Here is a 22022-nt window from a genome sequence, read left to right on the forward strand (position 1 = left end):
GGTAGACCTGTTAGTTTTGCTGGAAAAATTATGTTAATTTTAATAGACTAGCACATTTACGAGTTATTTTCAGACTGCTTTCTCCACTTCACTTCCACATTTTGACACAGGTAATGCGCCCTTCTTTTTTAATGACATTTTCATTTCAGACTTTGACCACGCGGGGGTAGCAGAGGATTTTAAAACACACCACTTCCAAACCCATATCATCAAAACATTAGTAAATCATTGTTTCCTCAGTACAAACAAACAAACAGAAAAAAATTGTGGAATTTAAAATAATTATAAAGAGCTCTAGTAAACTTTGTAGTCGAAATTATGTTGATGTAATATTGTGATTTTTGTTTTTGCCCGTAGCCCCCTCCTCTTGCCCCCAGCGGAGAGGAAGAGCAGAGACAAGTGAACAACAACGCAAGGAAGATAGGATAGGAAATCGCGAAGGTGGGTGTTTTCTCTTTTTCAGTGTGAGTCCCCGTCCGGCTGTGTGCAACGCTTATTTATTTTACCTTTCGGTTGGTTGTTTTGCCACGTTTGGAGAATTTTCCGCCGGATTTCAACTCACTTTTCCGAGGTTTCTTGTATTGTATCGGAGCAGTGGCAGCAGCTCTTTCGGCTGTGCTAGGCCTACCGTCGACCTCAAAAGCACTTATGGACTTTGAGAAAACAGTCTAAACTGTCTTCTGAATAGGTAACTATGCGTGTTTCGTGGGTAAAACTACGCACAAACACCTGGATTATGTCTTTGCTGAGGAAAAAGTAGTTTGATGGCGGCGAACTTGCATGTTGTGGGTAGACGCAGAGTTAGCATGCTAGCATGGCAGTGGCTAACATGATTGGTGTCGTTCAAACTAGTGTGTGAGTATGTTATAGAAGTTTACAGGTTAAACATTTTAATACTGACCTTATGGTAAGTACAGTGCTCTTTCATGTGATATTTAGTGCAGAAAAAGTTGTGATTTCTTGTTTAAATAGCTTGTAAATTAAGTATGGAAATTTATTATTGTATTGTGGTTAAACATTGACAAATAATTGATTAGTAGGCATATTTGTTTAGATTGCCCAGATTATATTTAAATAATACATCTGGCAAATATGAATACAGCCCTCTGTATTTTTTGGCTATAAATTTATGAATACATTTGTTAATGTTTTAATGTGGTCCCCTATGTTGTGTCATAACTGCTATTTTATAGGCTTTGCATTATTATGAAGACACTGGAGTTGCTATATCGACAACCCATTATACTAAATATTATACTTTTTAGATCACAATTGTCTATTAATATTATACCTAGTTCCACAGTTATTTACTTGTATCTGATTTATTTTATTCATTATAGCAATTATGAAGTCAATATTTTCACCATTTTAACGTTATAAAGGAGGAGATTTTGAGAGTAGGTGAGCATCAAGGAAGTAACCACCTCTCGGTTACCGCCAACCAGCCAGGAGGCAAAGTCCAGCTCCGTTATCACTGAGCCATTATTCATTGTACCTGAAAGAACGCCCTCTCTCTCTTCGAAACACTGGAGTAACTGTGGCCTGTGATTCACTTCTTCAAGTCTAAATCGTTCATTGTAGTAGGTGTATTATTAGGCTAGCTCTCTTGTTTTAGCAGCTGTCATTTGATGTGGTCACGTCGGTGGAGACTAGAGGGGGGTGAGTAGATTAGAAGTAGTCAAAGGGGGGAGAGAGAGAGGTGCTACTAAAGTAAAACCTGTTATATGAGTCTGTAAGCGCTGCTGTTTCCGCTGCTCTTGTGGGGTGTGGTAAGGTGCAGGCGTGTTTGTTGCGCCTTTTATTCTGACGGCTTCTCAGTTTACAGTTTAAACCAGGCCTGCGTTACTGAGAAATAGTATTATTGTTTTCTAATAGGATGTTAGTTTAAAAATGCTTTTTAGTGATAATTAAGAGAGTATTTTAAAGGTGCTCTAACTTTTCGGGTGGAGGGTCCGTCACCTGCGTGTTTCCCATAAAGATTTCATTGGAATATTCCCAGTATAGTGTAAAACTTATTTATCTTTTAATAGACAAGCAAATGATGCCATAGGGCAAAGTTACAGGTCAGATATGTTCACAGTAAGAAGGCATCCTGATTAGATATTTTTTGAGGATAAAATCCAGTAATGGAATACATGCAGGATACATAAATTTAATGATATATTGTGAGGCATTCCTTTGCATTGCATTGCAAAGCAACATCTCCAAGAGACAAGCAGGTGGGGGACCCTCAACTAGAAAAGCTTTTTAGTCCACTTTAAATTTATAGTTTGAGAAATGTCTACAGTTACATCCTCAGCTTTACTTCATGAACTTGCTTCATTTTCAACCTTGCTTCATTTTCAATGCTTGGTTGAAATAGCTCTCTATGTTCATCAGGATTGCCTTGTAACTTAAAAACAATTATACTTGACTTGATATGTTTGGTTATTGTTGTGGTTGTCTTTCTCTCTATAATCTAATATTTATACTTGGAAACCAATAGAAGAATGTGGAATGGCATATCATGTACTCATGCAAGGTTGCAGATAGCAATGTTTTGAATTCAAAACTCCCACTAACATTTCTAATGATCAACTTATATGACTTGAAAAGCTGGTCTGTTATACTTTCAAGTATGTTTATGGTGATAAAAATCTACATGTGGTGCTGTATTACTAATTTCACTTAAGTTTTATTAGTCTTACAGTATGGACAAATGCCTGACATTTTTTGGCAAATAGCCTGAAGTCTTCCCATTGTTGACCTGTAGCAGCAGCCTGTACACAAGGAGAGATAAGCAAGTTTTGACATGCTGCTTCTTTGAGGAAAACTCCCTTGTTAAAGACATGTCCAAAATGATGGAATGGGTCTATTTTATTTTTATTTTTTTATTTCTTTATTTGCCCCTAGATTTACTGTTGTTGGTTGAGAGTGGAGTTTTGCTGCACGGTCAGTTGTTTTAAGCAGGGCTATCATTTGTGAGGCTGCGTAATGACGGGCTTGTAATGCACAGTAAGGGTGTGTCCCACTTACAAACTGAGGTTGAGTTTTTTCTTTTTTATTCTTTCATTCGCTCCTCCTCCTTTTTCTGTCCGTCTCCAGCTCACTCTGATCTCTTTCTCTCCCTTTCTGTGTGTCTCTCTCTCTCCCTCGCTCCCTTCTTTCCCTCTCTTTCACAGTCTCATACTCTCTTTTCGCTTTTCGCTATATCTCTTTGCCTTTTGTCTTTTTCTTTCTGTCTCACTCTCTTTTTATTCTTTTTCTCTCTCTATTTCTGTCTCTGTTGGGTAGCCCCTCTCTTTTTCCCTCTCTCTTCCTCTCTCTCTTTTGGTTACACCTGCTGCCTGTGTTTTCATTTGAATGATGGGCACGTATCCACGCTCCCGGAGCAGGCACCGCTTTGGGACATGTGCTAAAACAAAAAGACCAGATTATGACACTGTCCTCTAATGATTAACACACAAAATAGCACTATATCGGGACTTACTCTGTCTTTACTTATGCTTGATATGTAGATGAAAAAAATATGACTGAAACTAGATACTCATTAGACAAATAGGACACTTACACAAATAAACACTTTTTGTGCTATATCAAAACTAGTGTAAGATTACTTGGTAACATATAGAAAGTATTACTATATTGTAAATCTGTTTTTTAAAATGATCAACGTGGTAACAGTAACCTGCTTTTATAGCTTTGACTATAACTTCCTTGTTGAATCTGGGTCACACTCTGATTGTGAGACTCTGCAGTAATTTTTCTTAATGACATCTTAACAACACTGGTATTTTGTTTACTTTATTGAATGACTGTAATAAATTAGATTAAGTTGTATAAAAGAGTTGTGTTTTCTGAGCATTAACACAAACATATCTGAGGTGCAACATCCTGTGAAATAAGAGAGGAATCTGGTTTCATAAATGCATGTGTAGACCTGTACTGTTTTGTATACTTCTTTCACTTGCGTAGTAATTTATGATTCAACAAATGCTGATGGCAAAGATGGAACTGGTTTTCTAAAAATGTTAGTGAGAGATGCAATTTGTCATGGTTGCTTTAAAAATGTTACTACTTTTATTAACATTGCAAATATATTCTAATATTAAACTAAAAAGTCAAAATCAAAATGGACAAAAATAATAAACAATTTAGTTATAAATTATACACTTTTGTTGGTTAAAAAGTATTTAAAAAATTGCGGTGTACAATGACTCAACTCAACTATTTAAATAATTATTTGTATTCCTCTAGAATATCAGTCTGTATCAAGACTTTTGCTTATTTCTGTATACCAATCACATGAAGCAGTTACAACATTACATCTGCTGGGTCACTTCAGAAATCAGCCTGTCAATCTGGATCTGTTGATGTGGTATTCATGATGGAGCTTAAAGATGTCAGCTCTAAAACTCGACTTAAATGGCAAGAAAATGAGCTAAGTGTGTATATTTTTTAATCAATTCAGTTACAAAGAACATTTTAAATCAATACAAATATGCATAACAGATATTGACTGAGCTGTATTATGGGTTTCCTCCGGGCGCTCCGGTTTCCCCCATCAACCCAAAACTTGCTACATAGGTCTCCAGAACAGTTGATAGTCCAGGTCAGTTAAATACAATCGATCAATGAATCTGTCCAGGGACTACAGGTGGAAATTAGCACTGATGCTACAACCTGATGTACAATGCATCTCTCCTGTTAAGGTAAAATGCAAAAATTGTGCGCTGTCCCTGTCTCAAATAAATAAATAAATAAATGAATACACAAATACATAAATACATAAATAAATAAAAATAAATAAAATAAATTCCTAAAAATTGCAGCCTTTGTTATGTGATTTAAAAAAAAAAAAAATCATTTACTTTAGTAAAAATGTTGACAGTGGTACAACTGCTGCTTGACCCAGAAATGCCATGGAGTCTAAATTACATAGCGTATGTCCAGTGCCCACATAGCTGGAGTATTTTTTGCCTCTCCTTCAGCTTACAGCGGTGGCACATTTCCTTCCTGTGAGTGTGGAGAGGAGACAGCTGGAGAGCACAGGGCACTCAGAGGGGCGTATCTACTGTACATGTGCTTTATATGTCTACACTTATGTCACACTCAGGCCCTCCATTCACAAGACCAGGGACTGTCAAAGTCTTACCATGTATCACAATGAACAATTTATTGTAATTTTGTGTAAAACTTGGAAAATCTATTCTGGTATTTTAAATAGAGATTTTTCTGTGGCACAGGAAGTGTATCCCAACCAGAGTGCAACCACATCTGAAGAATTGGACAAAACCAGGGTTATAAAGAAGTCAACCAAATTAGCCAAAATCATGTTAAATCTGAGTCAAAGCTTAAAGTCAGAAACTTTAAACTAAATCATCAAATAATTATATGAACTTCCATACCCACAGTGTTAGCTATTGATGCTACTGTATGAGGCACTCTAGTTGTCATGCATTAGCTCTGATCTGTCCTGGTCCAGTCTGGATCAGGATGGCTCTGAGGCTTTTGGACCTGGGCCAGTGCTAACACACAGAGCTCCCTTTGGCCAAATGTGTGACCAGCCCTGAGTCAGCGCAGAGCAAGCCAAACCACAGCTTCACCTCAACTCTGTCTGAGCAACTACAACTAAAAGGGTATAAAAAAAAGCAGAGGCGGAAGTCCATTTGATATTTTCAGAGAGTAAACTCACTGCATTTTAAAGGAAGGTGCACTACGTAACGTTTCTGATCTTAGGTTCAAAACTTTGATTGTCTTCATGAATAGATTGCTATTCTTGCAATGTTCAACACTATGGCATTAATCTTCATCAACTTCAACTTCATCATTAAACTTCAACATGTTTCAATTATTCAATTAGAGATGTAGAGATGTGAGAGGTGTCACCACTCCTGTATTCCTGTACTCCTGTAATGACCTGTATTCTACTGGATCTACTCCATGGAGAATTCAGTAGATGGGCAAAACACTAACATCCACATGAAGACAAGCAGGTGGCCGACCCTCCACCAGTAAAGTTAAACATTGCACCTTTAAATAAAATAAAACTGAGATCATATTACTTATTACCAGCTCTACTATTACTATTAGTAGTATTAGTTGTATAGTTAGAAATTAATGAAACATGACTTGAGCTATTCGCCTCCTCCCATTGCATTGACATCTCTCTATTCAACAGGATCAAGTGTTGGGATAACTGTGTTAAGTCTTAGCTCCGGTTTGTAAGTAGTTTAGCCTTGTAGATTGTAAGCTATCCTACTTAGCGTTGCCTTTGCAATTGCAAGTTTGTCTTGCTTACAGTGAATGAATAACTGTGCTGGCTTTTAGTGAGCAGAACAGTTTGAAACTCTTACCACAAAAATATCAATGAACACTGACAGTTTTGAGAGAGCATCTTCTTCATGGACACTAACTTAAAAAGATAAATTAAGGTTTATGTTGCCAGAACTCTGTTAAATCTTGCTCTGTAATGTGTAATACAAGCCTTTTACACCTTTATTTTCAAGTAACATTACTGTAGTAGCTTTCTGACTTGTCATGGACAATTATAAAGTATAAATGACGACTTTTAGTTGTAAAGAGCCCTTTTATTGGTTTGTGGTCAGCTGATGTGGCTTGACTTACTCTGAATGTAATGGTCAGACTTTTCAGGCTTTCTAGACATTTGAGTGCTAGTTGCTAACCTCCTTATATGTTTCAAAAATAAGAAACATTGCATTGCACTTTTCACATAATTTAAAAAGTTATTTCTATAATATAATGTAATATCTTGTAAACTTATAGTTATACCAAGAATGACTCAAATTATGTTATTTATCTTTTTGAAATTGCTGGATTTCAGATTGACATCTTGACATTCTGGTCTGCTGGTTAAAATGAGATGGGGACTGTCCTGGTTTAAAGTTGTTAAAACATGGATAGGGCGATGGTGTCTTAGTTGACCACTATTTTTATTATGGTGCCTATTGTCACTGATTTTAGTCACATTTCTTTAGTGAAGTGCAGGCATAGTTGTAAGTCAATTTTGGAGTATATATCCCTAGACAAGCATGTGATTATGTGAATTGTGTGTAGTAGCAATTTTCAGGGCCAGTATTTGTGGATTTTCCATTTTTGTTACCTTTTTTATCATTGATACAGGACTCTTGACTGCTGCCCCCATCTGGGAATGACGTCACTTTCTATAATCTTAAACCAACAGTTGTGATTGAGCTTGTGCCGACACTGGACTGCTTAAAAGTAAAAGTGCTCTGTGCTCCTCTCATCCTTCAATCAAAAACAGAGTAAAGGAGGACTGTCTGAACAGAGGAGGCAGGACGTGACATGCAGAGTTCTCCTGGAATGTGTGACAATGGTGCTGCGTGAGAGATTTATAAGGCTCCTGTCAAAGAGTCTGTGCAACTGAAGGAAAGAAACAAAAGACAGAAACTAATGTGTTCAGACAGGAGTCATTAATTTGATCATGCTGAAAAATCTAACAAATTTAAATGTACTGTGCCATGTGGAGGAGGATGTGTTGTAAAATATATTCAGTCATGTTGATGATAATAATAATAAGAAAAAATATAATTTTTTGCTTACATCACCCACCCCCAATGCCATGCAAGAACCTAGAGCTGAAATTAAATTAAAATTAAGTGCAATACACCTAATAATTTTCATGGGTTTATATTCCCATGTTGAGGACTTTAACAATCTTCTTGTTCTTGTTTTTTTCAATTTCCTAAAGCAGGGGTGCAGTTTTCACACTTCAATAAATAATAACTGAATAATCAATCAATAATCATGATTATTCAGGTACTTTATTATTAATAACAAGAAAATAGTTTGTGACAAACAACCCTTAAGAAAAGATCAAGCTGGTCACATACTAGAGTATTCGTATTGTATTAATGAGAAGGAGGGTTTCACTGTTTGGTCATGATGTCGGATATAGTAATTATAAATAATTGTGAAGTCCGTGATGACATTTTAAATCGTACCATCCCTAATGTCCATAAGACCTCTGTATTTTGGTCTGCTCTGCTTTCCCCCTGTGTCTTCCTCTTCTGCAGCAGTTGTTCAGTCTAATACAGCGTTCTTTGTTGGTGCTGCTGGACTCTGGTCAGATCGACATGACTCACTAGACTTTGATGTAGAAAATGCTATTTGTCTTCGTCATATGGAGATGAGTGGCACAAATGTCATCTGCTGATTAGGCTCATTCTTCAGTCTTCAGTGACAGAACATCCTCATTGTTGATTTTGATTTTGGACTGCCTCTTAGATGGCACCATACAATTAATTACATTTAAAATAAATCTAGATCCAATTCAAATTCAGATTTGGGCTTTTTAACAGACTCCCCAGGTTACATCCTCCATTTTCCACATATTTTGTATTGGTGTACCTTTGTACATGTATTTCCTCTGGCAATGAAATATATTTATACAGACTTTGTAGTGGCACAAACTATCATCTACTGTGGTCCATTTTATTTGTGGAATAGAAGCTCGATATCATAAACTTTTTCTCCTTACTGTCTCTCTGGAATGAAATTGGTGCTAACAAGCTCCTCACACTGCCGTCATCAATCTCACTTTTTCTCTATTTTTAACCTGCAGCTGAAGGTGAAGAAACCAAATTATATCCAGAGGAGGTTAGATTCTTCTTGACTGTTTGCACAGGATCAGACGTGACGATTTCTGTGTTATGAAACCTGTGCACTATGTGTCTTGGATGATCATGCATATTACTTTGGCTATAATTATAAAAGAAACTGTTCGAGATATATTGGGCCATTCACCGTTTATTGTATTGGCTGTCTATGGGGGACGCGCTTCTCGCTAGTTGAACATATCCCAGTGCATCTTGAGCATTCATGTGGCACTTTTAATCTATAGGCGCAGACAGCAGAGTTGAAACTTTTGAGGAAATTTACTGCACGCCAACAAGTTTCAAGTGCCTGACTGCAAATGCAAAGGCTTTCAACTAGAGACACTATTGGTTAACAATTTTGGAAGTTTGAAAAGATCCTTTTTGCATTCTCTTGATTTGCTAAATGGACCCTACATATCAGCCCAGAAACACTGGTGAAGTTTATGAACCAACTCTATTATTGACTAATATTTCAAATCATTCAAGTCCAAGGTTATATTGACCAAAAGGACAAAGTGTGGCAAACAGTAAAAGGTTTAAAATGTAATGAGCACTATGGCAAAGGAGAAATTCTATTTGTCAACTGGACAAAAGTTTTTTTGGTTGAATACATTTCCTAGCTCATCCAAGCCACTTCTTCAGAACTGAATTGATTCAATGAATTGATTCAATTTGTCAACTGGACAAAAGTTTTTTTTGGTCGAATACGCAAAACTTTGTCCAGTTGACAAATTTCTTCTTTGCCATGGAATCTATCTGGATGACTGAGGGGGAAAAAATATTTGAGCAGTATGTTTTTAATATGAGGCATTATATTGATGTCTGTTCTTATACTGTGAAACTGGCGCTGCGGGTGAAAACCACCATGACACTTTGTTGTGTGTTAGTTTAGTTTTATTTGTAATGTTTAGTGCGTTCCGGCGTGTGCTTCTTTTTTAACTTGAGTGTGCTTTTGCTCACAGCACCCCTTGTGATTGGGCATAAACTAAGCATGTATCACACACACAAAGCCCTTTGTGTCTGAGCCTGGATTAAAATGTGTTTGATAAAAGACCTGCCTCAAGTCTGGCCTTGTTCAACACGATCTCTGCTTCCTCCTCCCCTGTGTTAATCTGTCTGTTTTATATTTGAGTTTCCTGTACTGACTCCATATTTCTTCTTTTGATGTATAGTTGCACAATATATTACAATATGTTTGTTGTTATGAACAAAAATATTTGACTACCGCTAGGCATGCAATATTATGTCAATCCAGCAGAAATCTGTTAAAACATATCTTTAAATGTGTAAGTATCAGAAAAATGTGATATTACTAAAATGACTCAGAAGTGCAGAAATATCACATTATACTTTGATTTGAAAGTTGTTTTATGTTATTATTTTAGTCAACTCTTTTTGTTGCATTTTTGTTATAAACATATTTGAGAGTTAAATTTTAAATATCTTCATCAGCATCCACTATATTACCTATTTTTCTATTATCTGCCTACCTCTAATTGGATGCGAACATTGTCACTTTGTCACCCTGTTATTTTTGTTCTTTTCCTCTCACAATATTCACTCTAATTGTAGGATATAATGGCTCGTTTTCAGATATTGTGCACCTAAAATGTATGTCTTTTAATTTTTTCTTAGGTATATTTTGTGATATTGTTTCCCCTGTTGTTTTTCTAACTTCTAACCTTGGTGCTTATTTCCACATATTGTGCATCTTTAATTGGGTCTTTTAATTTTGTGATATTGTTCTCCCTGTTTTTTTTTTTTCTACCTTTCAACCCTGGTGCCGGTCTGCCCCTTTCCCCCTCTCAGTGTGAATGGAGCAGTGTGCGAGTACGGCCTCTCTGCTGGCCTCTGTGCGGGAGCAGGAGAGGCAGTTTGAGATGCTGAGTCGAGCCCTGGAGGAGGAGCGCAGGTCGTGTGCTGGCACCCTGCCCCGCCCCCTCCCCAACATGCAGGTAACCCCCCTCCAAAAAAGACACGCCCATCCCATCTGACTCTGAACTCATCCTCTGCATCATCTGTATCTGTGAAGACATTCCTCTGGTCTGAGTTCATGTGATCCACCGTCATTATGGTTCATCCTCATTCCGTCTGAAGCACTAACACTGAAGAAAACTCCATCTCCAGGGCTTTAACGGCTGTTTAGTTTAGTGTGTCAAGCTAATTAATTATTGAATACTAAGATGTTAGTTGTAAGGCTGTCACAATAATGTTCACAATGCTATTCTGAAGTGTAATATATTGCTACAGAAAATATGATAATAAATCATAAAGTTGCGCCTACTACTTAATATGGTACATTAACCCTAAAACTGGATAATCTCAGTAAACCTCTTTCTAAATGAACCATATTGTTAAAGCATGAGCATCAATAATGTATAATGTATAATGTAATATTGATACATTTTTCATCTATTGATAATGAATGATAAATCGATATAGTAATTATCATGATAGGTGGTGGATTTAGTGTTTTGGAGGAAAATGAAACCTAATACTTTAGATCCTTCTTTCTCAAAGTATCACTTATCAAAGGAGACACACTCCAGCTCCTTCTCTGTCCACAAATTTTACTTTGAAAACTTAAACCACTGAAACCTTCAATACAGGGTTGTACAGTGTTCAATTGGGGTAGATAGAAAACACTCTTGTCTCTCTACTTAACGTCAATACTCAAGTGAATCGACTGAAACACATCTCAAAAAACAATTTGTGGAAGCCTAAACTTTGAGAAAAGGCTGGGTTTAAGTGTGTAAAGTGGGTGTACAATATTATGCCAAATAAATAGGTCAGAGAAAATCAAATAAATTCACATTATAGAAAGTTTATGTAAACCCCAGGCTGTTAAAGCCCCTTTGAGGTGGTTGGAGCTATATGTAATATCAGTAGCTTGTGTCAGTGTGGTTGTGTATACTTTTCCTCAAACTTAACCTATTGTGACTCTTGTAGTTTACAGTCTGTATAATAATGAGCATGCGTTGGAATGTGCAATTTTGCTTTCATACAGATAATTCTCAGAAATCAACAAACCTTTGCTTTTTGGATCTCTTGTTGTCGTGTCTAACTTGTTCTTTCGGCTTTGATGTTCTGATAAAGTGTCCTGCCGGTTCAGTCCACGCCCTCAGTGCCCGCTTATCGAGCAATATTGGTTCAGATTCAGACAAGTGACTTCATGCTTTAATTGTACAAGGTAGACTCACACCCACAAGCTCCTGGTGTCCTCTTGGCTATTGACACACTGCGCTAATATTGCAGTTTACAACAGGCTACTGCAAACCATGTCAGGTATGTTTGTCAACGGGTTGTGTCACATGATGTCGTAAGGTTCTGCAGAACCCATTACTTAAAAATGAGGTGTCCGAATTATATGGTAGCTTTTGATCTGTTTTTGGAGGGTAATATCTCTATATTTAATGGGTCTATCCACATGAAATAAAAAAAAGAATCACACAAAGTTCATCTTCAAAAACAATGTTCTTATTTAATGAGTCATGTGTGATTTTTGTTACCCAATGAGAAAAGTAAGATTCTGTCCTCCATGTGAAATATTTGATCGCATCTACAGCGGGTTGTGAAAAAAAAAAAAAAATCCAGATACTAATCCATACAAAAGCGAAAGTAAAAGTTAACTATTGTAACAAGATTACATTACATTGTCACCAAAAATATATATATATGTAAAAACTGGTATTGCGTATTGAGGCTTCCCTTAAGTATAAAAATGTTGTGACCTGACAACACTGGTGTAGAAAGTGGATGCGCTCTTTAGGCGACTCAAACCATCTCAGCTATTTTAATGACCACCATTGCCTGTCACTCCATATCTGGGAGTGACTCAGTGAAATTGTACCTCTGATAAAGTGAAAGGGGAAAGCACAGGTGTAGTGGTGTGTTGTGGAAAGTTAGCATAACTGACCTGTTAGCCTGTTTTAGCTGTTATCTACATAACTATGTTTACATAGCCCAGAGGCTCCAGCGTGCCTCTGCCACTCTCCCAGGCAGCAACCCAGAACTCAGCCTTCACTGACAGGTTCCCACACGCTCACATCTGCCCCCAACTGTATTTCTGGGAACGCAAGTCTCGAATTTCTTTGTCCAAACCTGTAAATTGTGTGTGAATAGTCTTCTCAGTGATTGGTAGACATTTTAAAACCAGTTAGATTTGTCCATTTAGCGCCTCATTTTGATAAAAGCATTTTTGTCACATAAAAAAGGCCTCTCCAAATCCAGAAGAATTTGTGTTGAGCAATCACACCCCTCTATCCCCTGAGCAGCTGGGATTTACCTGTAAAGGTAGTGTTGAGGTGCAGAGAGCGTCCCCTGTGGCTGGAATGAGAAATGCACCACGCCCATGCCTCTTGGGGGCAAGGCATTTTTCCACGAAGCTTTGTGGTTTTATTGTTGGCTGCTATTTGTCCATTACTCACCATTTCACCCCATCTGTGTTTTCCATCATCAAGGTCATTCATTTTCTGCAAAGATTTGCTCCACTTTGGTCAACTTCTCCATTGTTTTGCCTTTGCAGTGATATAAGATTTGTACAATATAAGGAAGCAACAAGCAGTAACAGTCTATTGGGCAAATGTTTCTAGGTGTCTAGGTCTACGTGTCTTTTATTTTATTTTATCAACTTATCAATATATTTTCATATATTATATTATAATATATTACTTTTCCAGCTAAATAGGCTAAATAAGTGCTAAAACTAAGGAGACAAAAAAAATGTATTAAGTACATACTGACATTAAGTGCATACTGTGACGACCACTAGTATCGATTATTAGGGCTGCAACTGTCCATTATTGCAGGAGTCGACTTTTCAGTACAATTTTACCCATATACAGGTTGACACATGGTGACTGAAGTCTTCTAGGTGGAGAAAAAAATATTATAAATGTGTATTAGTGATGAATTATAATTTTTTACACTTTATCAGTTCCAATGTCTTTGTTGTAAAACGTCTTTTAGAGTGTATATATATATATATTCACATAATGATTCAAATTCTCAAAATCTGATTACAGTAATTTTTCTAGTCAACAACTCGTGATTTTTACAATTAATCATTGCTACCCTATAGTTTATTATAAATAATATAAGACATTTTTTTTTACCCACTGAATGTACATAAGCTGAAACTGCTTCTTTGGTCTGAATTGATGTCATCACTGGCATTACTGGTTAACCTTAGCTGACTGTTTTGACTTTCAAAGCCCCTCTCATTCATGTTGCTCATGTTAATGTTTCCTCTCTCTTTAGAACGGGCGCATTCCTGATGCAGGCCTAGAACGGCTGACTCTGAACGAGGGTTACATCAACGGGACACATCACGTAAGCACGCCTTAAGAGCCCTCTCCGTTTCATCTGTTGAATAATTCAGTGGTCTTTGTTGAAGTTAATGGTTCCTCTGGTTCTTTGGCTGTTTGTGTGTAGTTCATGATGGAGCCGGGTCAGCTGGTGCAAGAGTCCTTTAGCTTGGAGGAGCAGCCCCCAGAGCCACCCGTCATCACTGTGGAGACTGGAGAGGATGGGACCACGCGCCGCACAGAAACCAATGTAAACAAATAAAATGTATTTCCAATATTATACAACCAAACCACTATGTTTTGCCATTTTACACTGTAAGATATAATATTATAACTCTAAATTGCTCTCTTTGAATTATTATGACAGTATAAGTTCTGCAACTATCCCAAATGAATGATTTCATAATTTCTTTCCGCTAACTGTAAATGATGCCAGCATTAGTTTATTCAGAGACAGTTTTGGTTTGGTTATGAATAGGGATGGGCATGATTAATCGATTAATCGATAATTGATCATTAAGAATTTCATCGATTACGTTAATTTTAATCGACAAACCGAATGCAGGTTGCTGTGCGTAGCGTGACCAAACAGGGGTCCGTACATGTAGCTCTCTGCACTCCGAAGGAGCGAGACACAAACAGTCGGTCAGTCTGCAGCGTACCGAAGCACAAATGCGTATTTAACGATGATTTGTACAAGAAATTCCACGCTTTCCGTTGCGTTCGGGACAAGTGGGAGTCCATATGGACAGTGTACAAAGCAGGAACATATGTTTCGGTGCCCAGTGGGAAAAAGTTTTGCCAGGTGAGAGTCGCGCAATGTCGATGACGAGTCCCCACCTCCCTCCACCCGTATGGTGTCCTGATTTTGACAAACGCAAATATGGTCACACTAACCTGTATTCCACCGAGTCATGTCTTTTAATCTGACAGAAGTTGACCGCATCAGCGCACAAGAGCTGTAGTTTTATCTTCGCTGAGTTTATGCAAATTAGCGATGTGGTTTTAAGTTTCGTTTCTGTGAGAGTTGCGCAAAACTGAATTAAACACATTATAATTTCAAACGGATTGATGTGGCTCTAGAGTCATTACGGTTTATATGTCGTAAAGTTGAATTTATTTATGCACATTAGTAGTGCAGATAGTAATAATAATGATGATCATTTTAATATAAAAACGTTAATGATTAATCGATAATCGATCGTTAATTCTTCCGACGATCGATTAAGAAAATTTCATTTCAGTGCCCATCCCTAGTTATGAATATGATGCCAGAAATTACAGTATGTCCATTTTATCTTATTGAAAGTAAACATACTTTCAACAGTAACAGACTCTTGGTAAAATAGTAGAAAGTACTTTGAAACCTTAACTGCCAGAATATGTTGCATGTTGTTTTCTTATGGTAATGAACTTGCATCAGTAACTGATTAGACGTGATTATAGGTTTTACGACCATCATTCCTCACAGTTAACTCTTCTGTATATCCTCTGACCCAGGCCTGTCGATGGAAATTTGGGGGCCTGGGACAAGAATTCTCACACAGACCCCTCCTCTAGTATAAATTAATATGAAGAAGCTCCAGTTCTGGGCCCAGGACAACAGACCCCTTTGCCCCCTTCCCCCCATCTTCTGCTCTGCTCTGACCTATTACAATGTTCCTGTTTGTTCCAGGTAAAGAAAGTAATAAAGACCACTACCACGCGCACAGTCATCCCCTCTGTGTCGGACACCATGTCTCTGGACGGAGGTGGCTCAGTGACAGGGATGGGCTACACCACTCCTTACAGGCCACCACCAGGAGGGCCGATTGACTACCCCACTCACACTGTACCTCGCAACTACCACTACGGACCACCAGGGGGCTACGACGACTACAGAGGAGGACCCCCGTCTGACACCTATGCTAGCCTTACCCGAGGGGCCCGCATTGATGATCGCTACAGGTGTGTACTCAGCTGTGTTTGGTTGCAAGATGTAGAGAGGGAGTATTATGTAAAATGTACTTTTATATGAGCTTTTAACCATGTTGTAATGGTGTGTTCCCTTATATTTAGCTTACCCAGAGAAGTATTTTGATTGATTGCAATCCTGTATTGTACTGCATTTGAGTGCTCAAAAAGAAAATTAGTTCTCACTTTTTTAGCAGATTAGTTACTTTAAAACTAAGTGCACAAACTTGAACTTCAGTACACAAGACTTATTCACATAATGCTGTTTTTCATCTTTAATTCCATTCTTGTTTCAGGCCAGTTCATCCAGATGGTTACAGGACATTAGATCCAAACTACAGAGCCCAGAGCAGAGGCCAGCTGGACCCCTATGCAGCCCAGCCACAGGTATTTTCAACACTCTTGTTTGGTGTGCCTCTCCATTTCATGCATCTGCTTTGGTGCTATTTATTTACATAACAGATCTCGTCATATTCAGGGGTTTCAGCTTCCAGTTTAAAGGTGGCTTTAAAGGCACACTCAAACCCATGTATATTTACATTTACTTTTTTGTGTAGGTTGGACGTGGCAGTGCAATGGAGCTATCGTCCATCCCTCGGTTTGTCCCTGAGCCCTACGGTTTAGAGGACGACCAGCGCAGCATGGGGTCTTATGAGCCCGACTATGGCATGGGACATCCTATGCACTACAGCACAGTGCCCCGCAACCACCACCCCTTCCCCCACGCCCCGCCTCGACGAGCAGGGTATGATCTCACTCTTATGTGTTACGGATACACAATGATGACATTTTTACTACAATGACAAAACAAACTGATCTGTTGTAATCATATTTGCTCTGTGCAGGACTCTTACCATTATTGGTTTCAGAAAACAACCACATTAAACTACAAAAAAAATATTGATGACATTTTATTAAATTAAGTAAAAGTTACAAGTTATTATTCCTATGAGATAAGCAGTGTTGGCAAGATCATTCAAAAAGTTAAAAAGTTATAGTTACCTGTTACTTTTTTAAGTTATTGCATTAACTAATTACCAGGTACAGTAATTAATAAATTACAAAATTCTGGTATAGTAATTAGATTATTACTAGATTATTCTGATGATGTTGAAGGTCGACAAACTTTAATTGGTGGGAGGTTGTGTTTCTTTCTATTTTACTTCAAGGCTTCAAGGCTATTAAAATATATATTGTTCCTAATGCATATGTTGACATTACTAGATTCATTATTCAACAAATTAGGATAACATAACACAAAGGGTGGGCATTGGCAATGTGCTAATATGTGCCTATGTGCCTGTAAATGTTTTGGTTGAGGTTTAGAGGTTCATTACCCAGACATATCACTTACACCCTTACACCATCTTTATGAGGTAATTTTTAGTAATTATTTTTAGTATATATACTCAATATTGTAATTTGTAATTTCTAAAACATCAATTTTGATGTTAACTATTTTTTAAAATATATCTCCCACCTCGAATTGTTATTCCATCTCGTTTCTTGCTTTCACCAACCTACCTTCATGCTGCATTCTCAGGAGTTATGAGGGCACTTTAGACGGCGATATGAGTGGTCCTGCAGACATGTACTACTGGGGGGGTGCTCCTTTGGCTCAAGGCGAGAGGGGCAGTATGGCTTCTCTCGACAGCACCCTGAGGAAACCCCCTGGGCCCGGCGGCTGGCGTCAACCGGAGCTACCAGAGGTCATCGCTATGCTCAACTACAGGCTAGACCCGGTCAGGAGCAATGCAGCCGCTTACCTACAGCATCTCACCTACAAGAATGATAAGGTAAATATTAGGGCTTGTATATTAGGGGTAATTTGATTTGCAATATGTATTTAAAAAGTAGGATTATGTTCAGAGTGCATGTTTTTTAAACTATTTCAGGAGCATTAATGTAGGAGAAAAGACACATAAACTGATTAACTAATCCTAGAATGTAGAAATTTTTAGTTTGTGGTTATCTGATGTACTACAATAACAAAATCAGACAATATATTTTCCTATTATTTGGTCATCTGGGAGTCATCTAGCATTGTGATGAATTCAGTAGGGATTTCTAAGTTAAGGTCTTTGATTCAGTGGTATTTGCTCATGTGTATTTCAGGTGAAAACTGATGTACGTCGTCTCAAAGGCATCCCAGCACTGGTCTCGATGCTTGACAACCCAAACAGAGAGGTTAGTGTGCCATGTTTTTGGATTTACCGTTTTTCATGAGATTACAGGTGCACTTTTCTCATAGTTTCTTTCACCTTCTTATCTCCATGAATGTTATTGCTTTATATGTAATGATATCTCAATATTGCAATTAGATTTTTTTGTGTTTCTCTAAAGTTAAGAATCGCTTCGCAGTGCGCATTTAAAACACTTTTGAAAGCATGCTAAAATATGAACTGCTAAACTTATACAAGAATCACATTAATTTAAATCACAGCGATTCAATTTCTGATTAAATTGTGAACTATATTTAAACCTTAGTTTAAATTAGGGATGTCCACGCTATGGCCTGAGGGTCAAATGCAGCCCTCAAACCAATTTTTAATTGACCCAAATGATGGTAGGTAGTACTTTTTACAATGTATATAGTTCTACCACTGTAACCTCAGTAACATCTCTTTGCATTGTGATACAGACCTCACATTTGTGTTTCAATTATTAAAACTACAGTGGCTATGTCAAATAAACCCATCTGAAAAACTCGCTATATTGCTGGGCTGTGGCCCTCTGCTTCAAATGCACTTCAATATGCGATTCTGCGGGAAAAAATGTCTGGACATCCCTGGTTTGGGTGAACTTAAGACATGCCTCTAATACCAAAGTGCATGGAAATACGCAAATATCTCAGTCTTCCCGGGCAAATCCTGAAGGTCAGCTCTCATGTTAAAAATGATCTGTCTGCTTTTCCTTGGACTCCCTCTCATTCCGCCTAAGCTGTGGCCACCATTTTGCTGATGTTTGTATGGCATTACCCTCCAAACCACACCATACATTCCTGCAGCTGAGAAGCAACTTAATTTGGCATTTCATCCCTCTATGGTCAGTGCAGTTTGAGGCCTGATGACTATTTGGCCTCAGAAATGGGTCAAACCACTACTGCAGTTTTAACTTTGATATTTTATTATGTGTATTATGATTTGTATTTTTATGTTTTGTGTTTTGTCTTTGGAAAAAAAAACCAACAATGTGGTATCGTTTAAGTACATGCTTTTGGTAAGGTCTTCTTGTATGGGAAGGACTGTTGTTAGTAATAATACAGTGTTTTTGAAGCATTTTAAAGAGACATTCCAAATTTTTACAGTTTTGACTGTGTTGTGTGACTGACATGGTGGTGTTCAGAGATGTAATTTTTGCAAATTGACAGTTATTTTTCTATTAGTGCCGTGGCAGATATGGCTGCTGTAGTGTTTTGTATTATATATTTTTTCATTTATAATATGCAAGCAACAATTTTAAATAAGTTAATAAATGGATATTGCTAATTGCCTGGACTAATATATCTATGTCTTTTCTCTAACAGGTTCACTATGCAGCCTGTGGAGCACTAAAGAACATTTCTTATGGCAAAGACCCAGACAACAAGATCGCCATAAAAAACTGTGATGGTGTCCCTGCACTGATCCGACTGCTGCGAAAAACCCGCGACCAGGAACTTACTGACTCCATCACAGGTTAAAAAACGTCCTCTTTTTTTTATGTTAGTTCACAGTATACACACAGTATACAGTAGTAGTATGCACTAGTATCTGTTTACAAACCCATATATTTCAGAGAATTAATCAATTATTCTTGACATGTAAAGCAGTGAACTGCATTCTTTTTTAAATGTTTTAGTTTTTTTTTTTTGCTGTAATAGGGAATTAGTGGTTAAAGATGGTACATATATACACATGCACACACACACACACACATATATAAATATATATAAATATATAATATATACATACACACACACACACACACTTGAAATGATAAATTATTGTGCCCAAAAAGAAGGTGGAAAGAGTGAAAGGAGTTGATATGTATTATGACATGATAACATATGATATTACTATTAAAAGGAAAAAACTGTTTCAAAATACACCATTATATTTACTGACCATAAGACAAATAAATAAGTGTGTCAGGTGCTTGGAAAAAGTTATATTTTGTTTTCCCTCAACTCAAATGCTTATTGTTTAAGGTTATTTTTGAACTATGCAAGAACCACATCATTCTAACAGGCTTAACGTCTTGCTTTCAGGGACACTGTGGAACCTGTCCTCACACGACTCAGTGAAGATGGAGATTGTGGACCATGCGCTTCACGCTTTGGCTGATGAGGTGTTGGTGCCTCACTCGGGCTGGGAGAGGGGAAGCAATGGAGCTGGAGGGGGTGAGGAGAACTGCAAACCCCGGCATCTGGAGTGGGAGACGGCCCTGACCAACACAGCCGGCTGCCTTAGGTATGGAGCCTCTATGTTAAAGGACAGCTTTAGTGATTTTATATAAGTCACAATATAATCCTACAAACTGAGAATTTCATTTGTAAATGTTAAGTAATTTCTATTTGAACTATATCAAAAATAAACAAAATTTTCCTTTTATTCAGTAAAATAAATACTAGGTATGTCCACATGAAACAAAAGCAGGCATAAAACTACCAACTGCAAACTATTTAAAATGTAATTTCTTGTAGCATTATCCAGTCTCACACACATTAAAGTAGATTTTCTGGTTCAATATAACTCTCAGAAATTGTTGGCACCTACTTCTAACATGTTGTCATAATTGAACTTGAAAACATATATTCAACCTTATATAGAAGAGTTATGTCGAACAAGTCCAGTTACATACAAAACCAATAACTACAAGGCATATAATGGAATGGTTGTAGCAATAATATGGAAAAAACATGTTGATTAGTGTTGGATGTTGTGATGCAGACAGTAATAGTGGAAACGCATTAACAATAACAAGATACTATTACGTGTCCTATCAGTAGTCTGATGGATGGAGCAAATGTGTAGCACATCTCTTAGGATTTACCATATGGAATCTAGAAGCCCATAAAAACATTAGTCATATAGCCTTTACCGGAAAACATTTTAGTCTGTTTAAAAGCATCCTTTTAGGAGTCAACTGTCTTTCCTTATTTTTTATGTAGTTATTATTCATTACTATTATTAATTCACTCCTCTTATCCACCACCGTGCTGTAGGCCGTTTATTGGTTTACATATATAAATATATTAGTATATATTTTCTTTTTTTTCCCAATCAAATTTCAGATCTAATTATTGGGTTATCTGATTTCTGGCCATGTAGCTACACATACCACTTTTATACTAAGACAAAGTGGGAAAAGTGTCTTGCTCAACCTTAGCCACTCTTTTTTAAGCTATTTTGGTGGTTAATCAATCAATATTCCTATCTATCAATTACTGTAGTAACCTAACCAAATATAATCAAATGTATACTTCCTTTCACAAAAAATACAGTTTACTTTAACTGGAATGCTTAACCAAATCAGGAGTCCTGCAGTGGACAGTAGCAGTTCAGATTCAGGGGCAAACAGAGGACAGAGGGACATTGACTTGAATAGTGTAAACAGTTTGTGCTTCCCCTGGTTCCATTATCTCTGCATTCCCATCATGGTCAACTGTTGCGCAGTGTCTGGGAACGACTCAAAATCTTTGCAAAGAAAGACTTGAATCAATACTATATTGTAATTTGGGAAAACAATATTTATATTGCAAATCAATTTTTAATTTATTTTTTTCAAAAACAGAAAACCTCTCAGTCCGGGGCTTTTAATGAAAGTGAGGACTAAATACTAAACCAATAAAATAATCCAATACATTCCAGAACATGTTTGTTGAAGTTTAAATTGCAGGATTATCTTATTTTATTCCTAATAGGATGCTATAAATGTAATTTACAGTGGACATTATGGTCCTCTGTTATCAATCCATGTGATAATCTGCAAGTATAAATTGAAAATTAGTGTGCGTGATTTACCAATGTGATGTAAATGAGAGCATTTAGCGAGTACAAATGTTTGCATGCCTCTACTCCTATGGACTTTTGAAATAGTGTATTGCAAATTAACAGTTGTCCTACTTCAGAACATTTTCACATAGTGTTTGAATTAGAGAGTT

General features: G+C 37.3%; 1 protein-coding gene across 8 annotated transcripts in view; it reads left to right on the plus strand.

Annotated features, from left to right (window-relative positions):
- The first annotated feature begins 297 nt into the window (after positions 1-297).
- The window catches only part of ctnnd1 (catenin (cadherin-associated protein), delta 1), a 35163-nt gene continuing 13438 nt past the window's right edge, over positions 298-22022 (plus strand). For 3 of the 8 annotated variants that reach the window (XM_055157781.1, XM_055157783.1, XM_055157782.1), the window contains exons 1-11: positions 298-441; positions 10428-10573; positions 13878-13949; positions 14052-14174; positions 15600-15871; positions 16174-16264; positions 16435-16622; positions 17421-17673; positions 17993-18064; positions 19404-19554; positions 20127-20328. In XM_055157781.1, the coding sequence (XP_055013756.1) occupies positions 10433-10573; positions 13878-13949; positions 14052-14174; positions 15600-15871; positions 16174-16264; positions 16435-16622; positions 17421-17673; positions 17993-18064; positions 19404-19554; positions 20127-20328 (1565 nt within the window). In that variant the 5' untranslated portion in view covers positions 298-441; positions 10428-10432. The other 5 variants (XM_020941261.2, XM_020941264.2, XM_020941265.2 and 2 more) reach the window with 5 other exon arrangements.

This window comes from Boleophthalmus pectinirostris, unplaced genomic scaffold, assembly GCF_026225935.1.
Source record: "Boleophthalmus pectinirostris isolate CB_2022bp ecotype Guang Dong unplaced genomic scaffold, ASM2622593v1 HiC_scaffold_22, whole genome shotgun sequence".
In the NCBI taxonomy this organism is placed as follows: domain Eukaryota; kingdom Metazoa; phylum Chordata; class Actinopteri; order Gobiiformes; family Gobiidae; genus Boleophthalmus; species Boleophthalmus pectinirostris.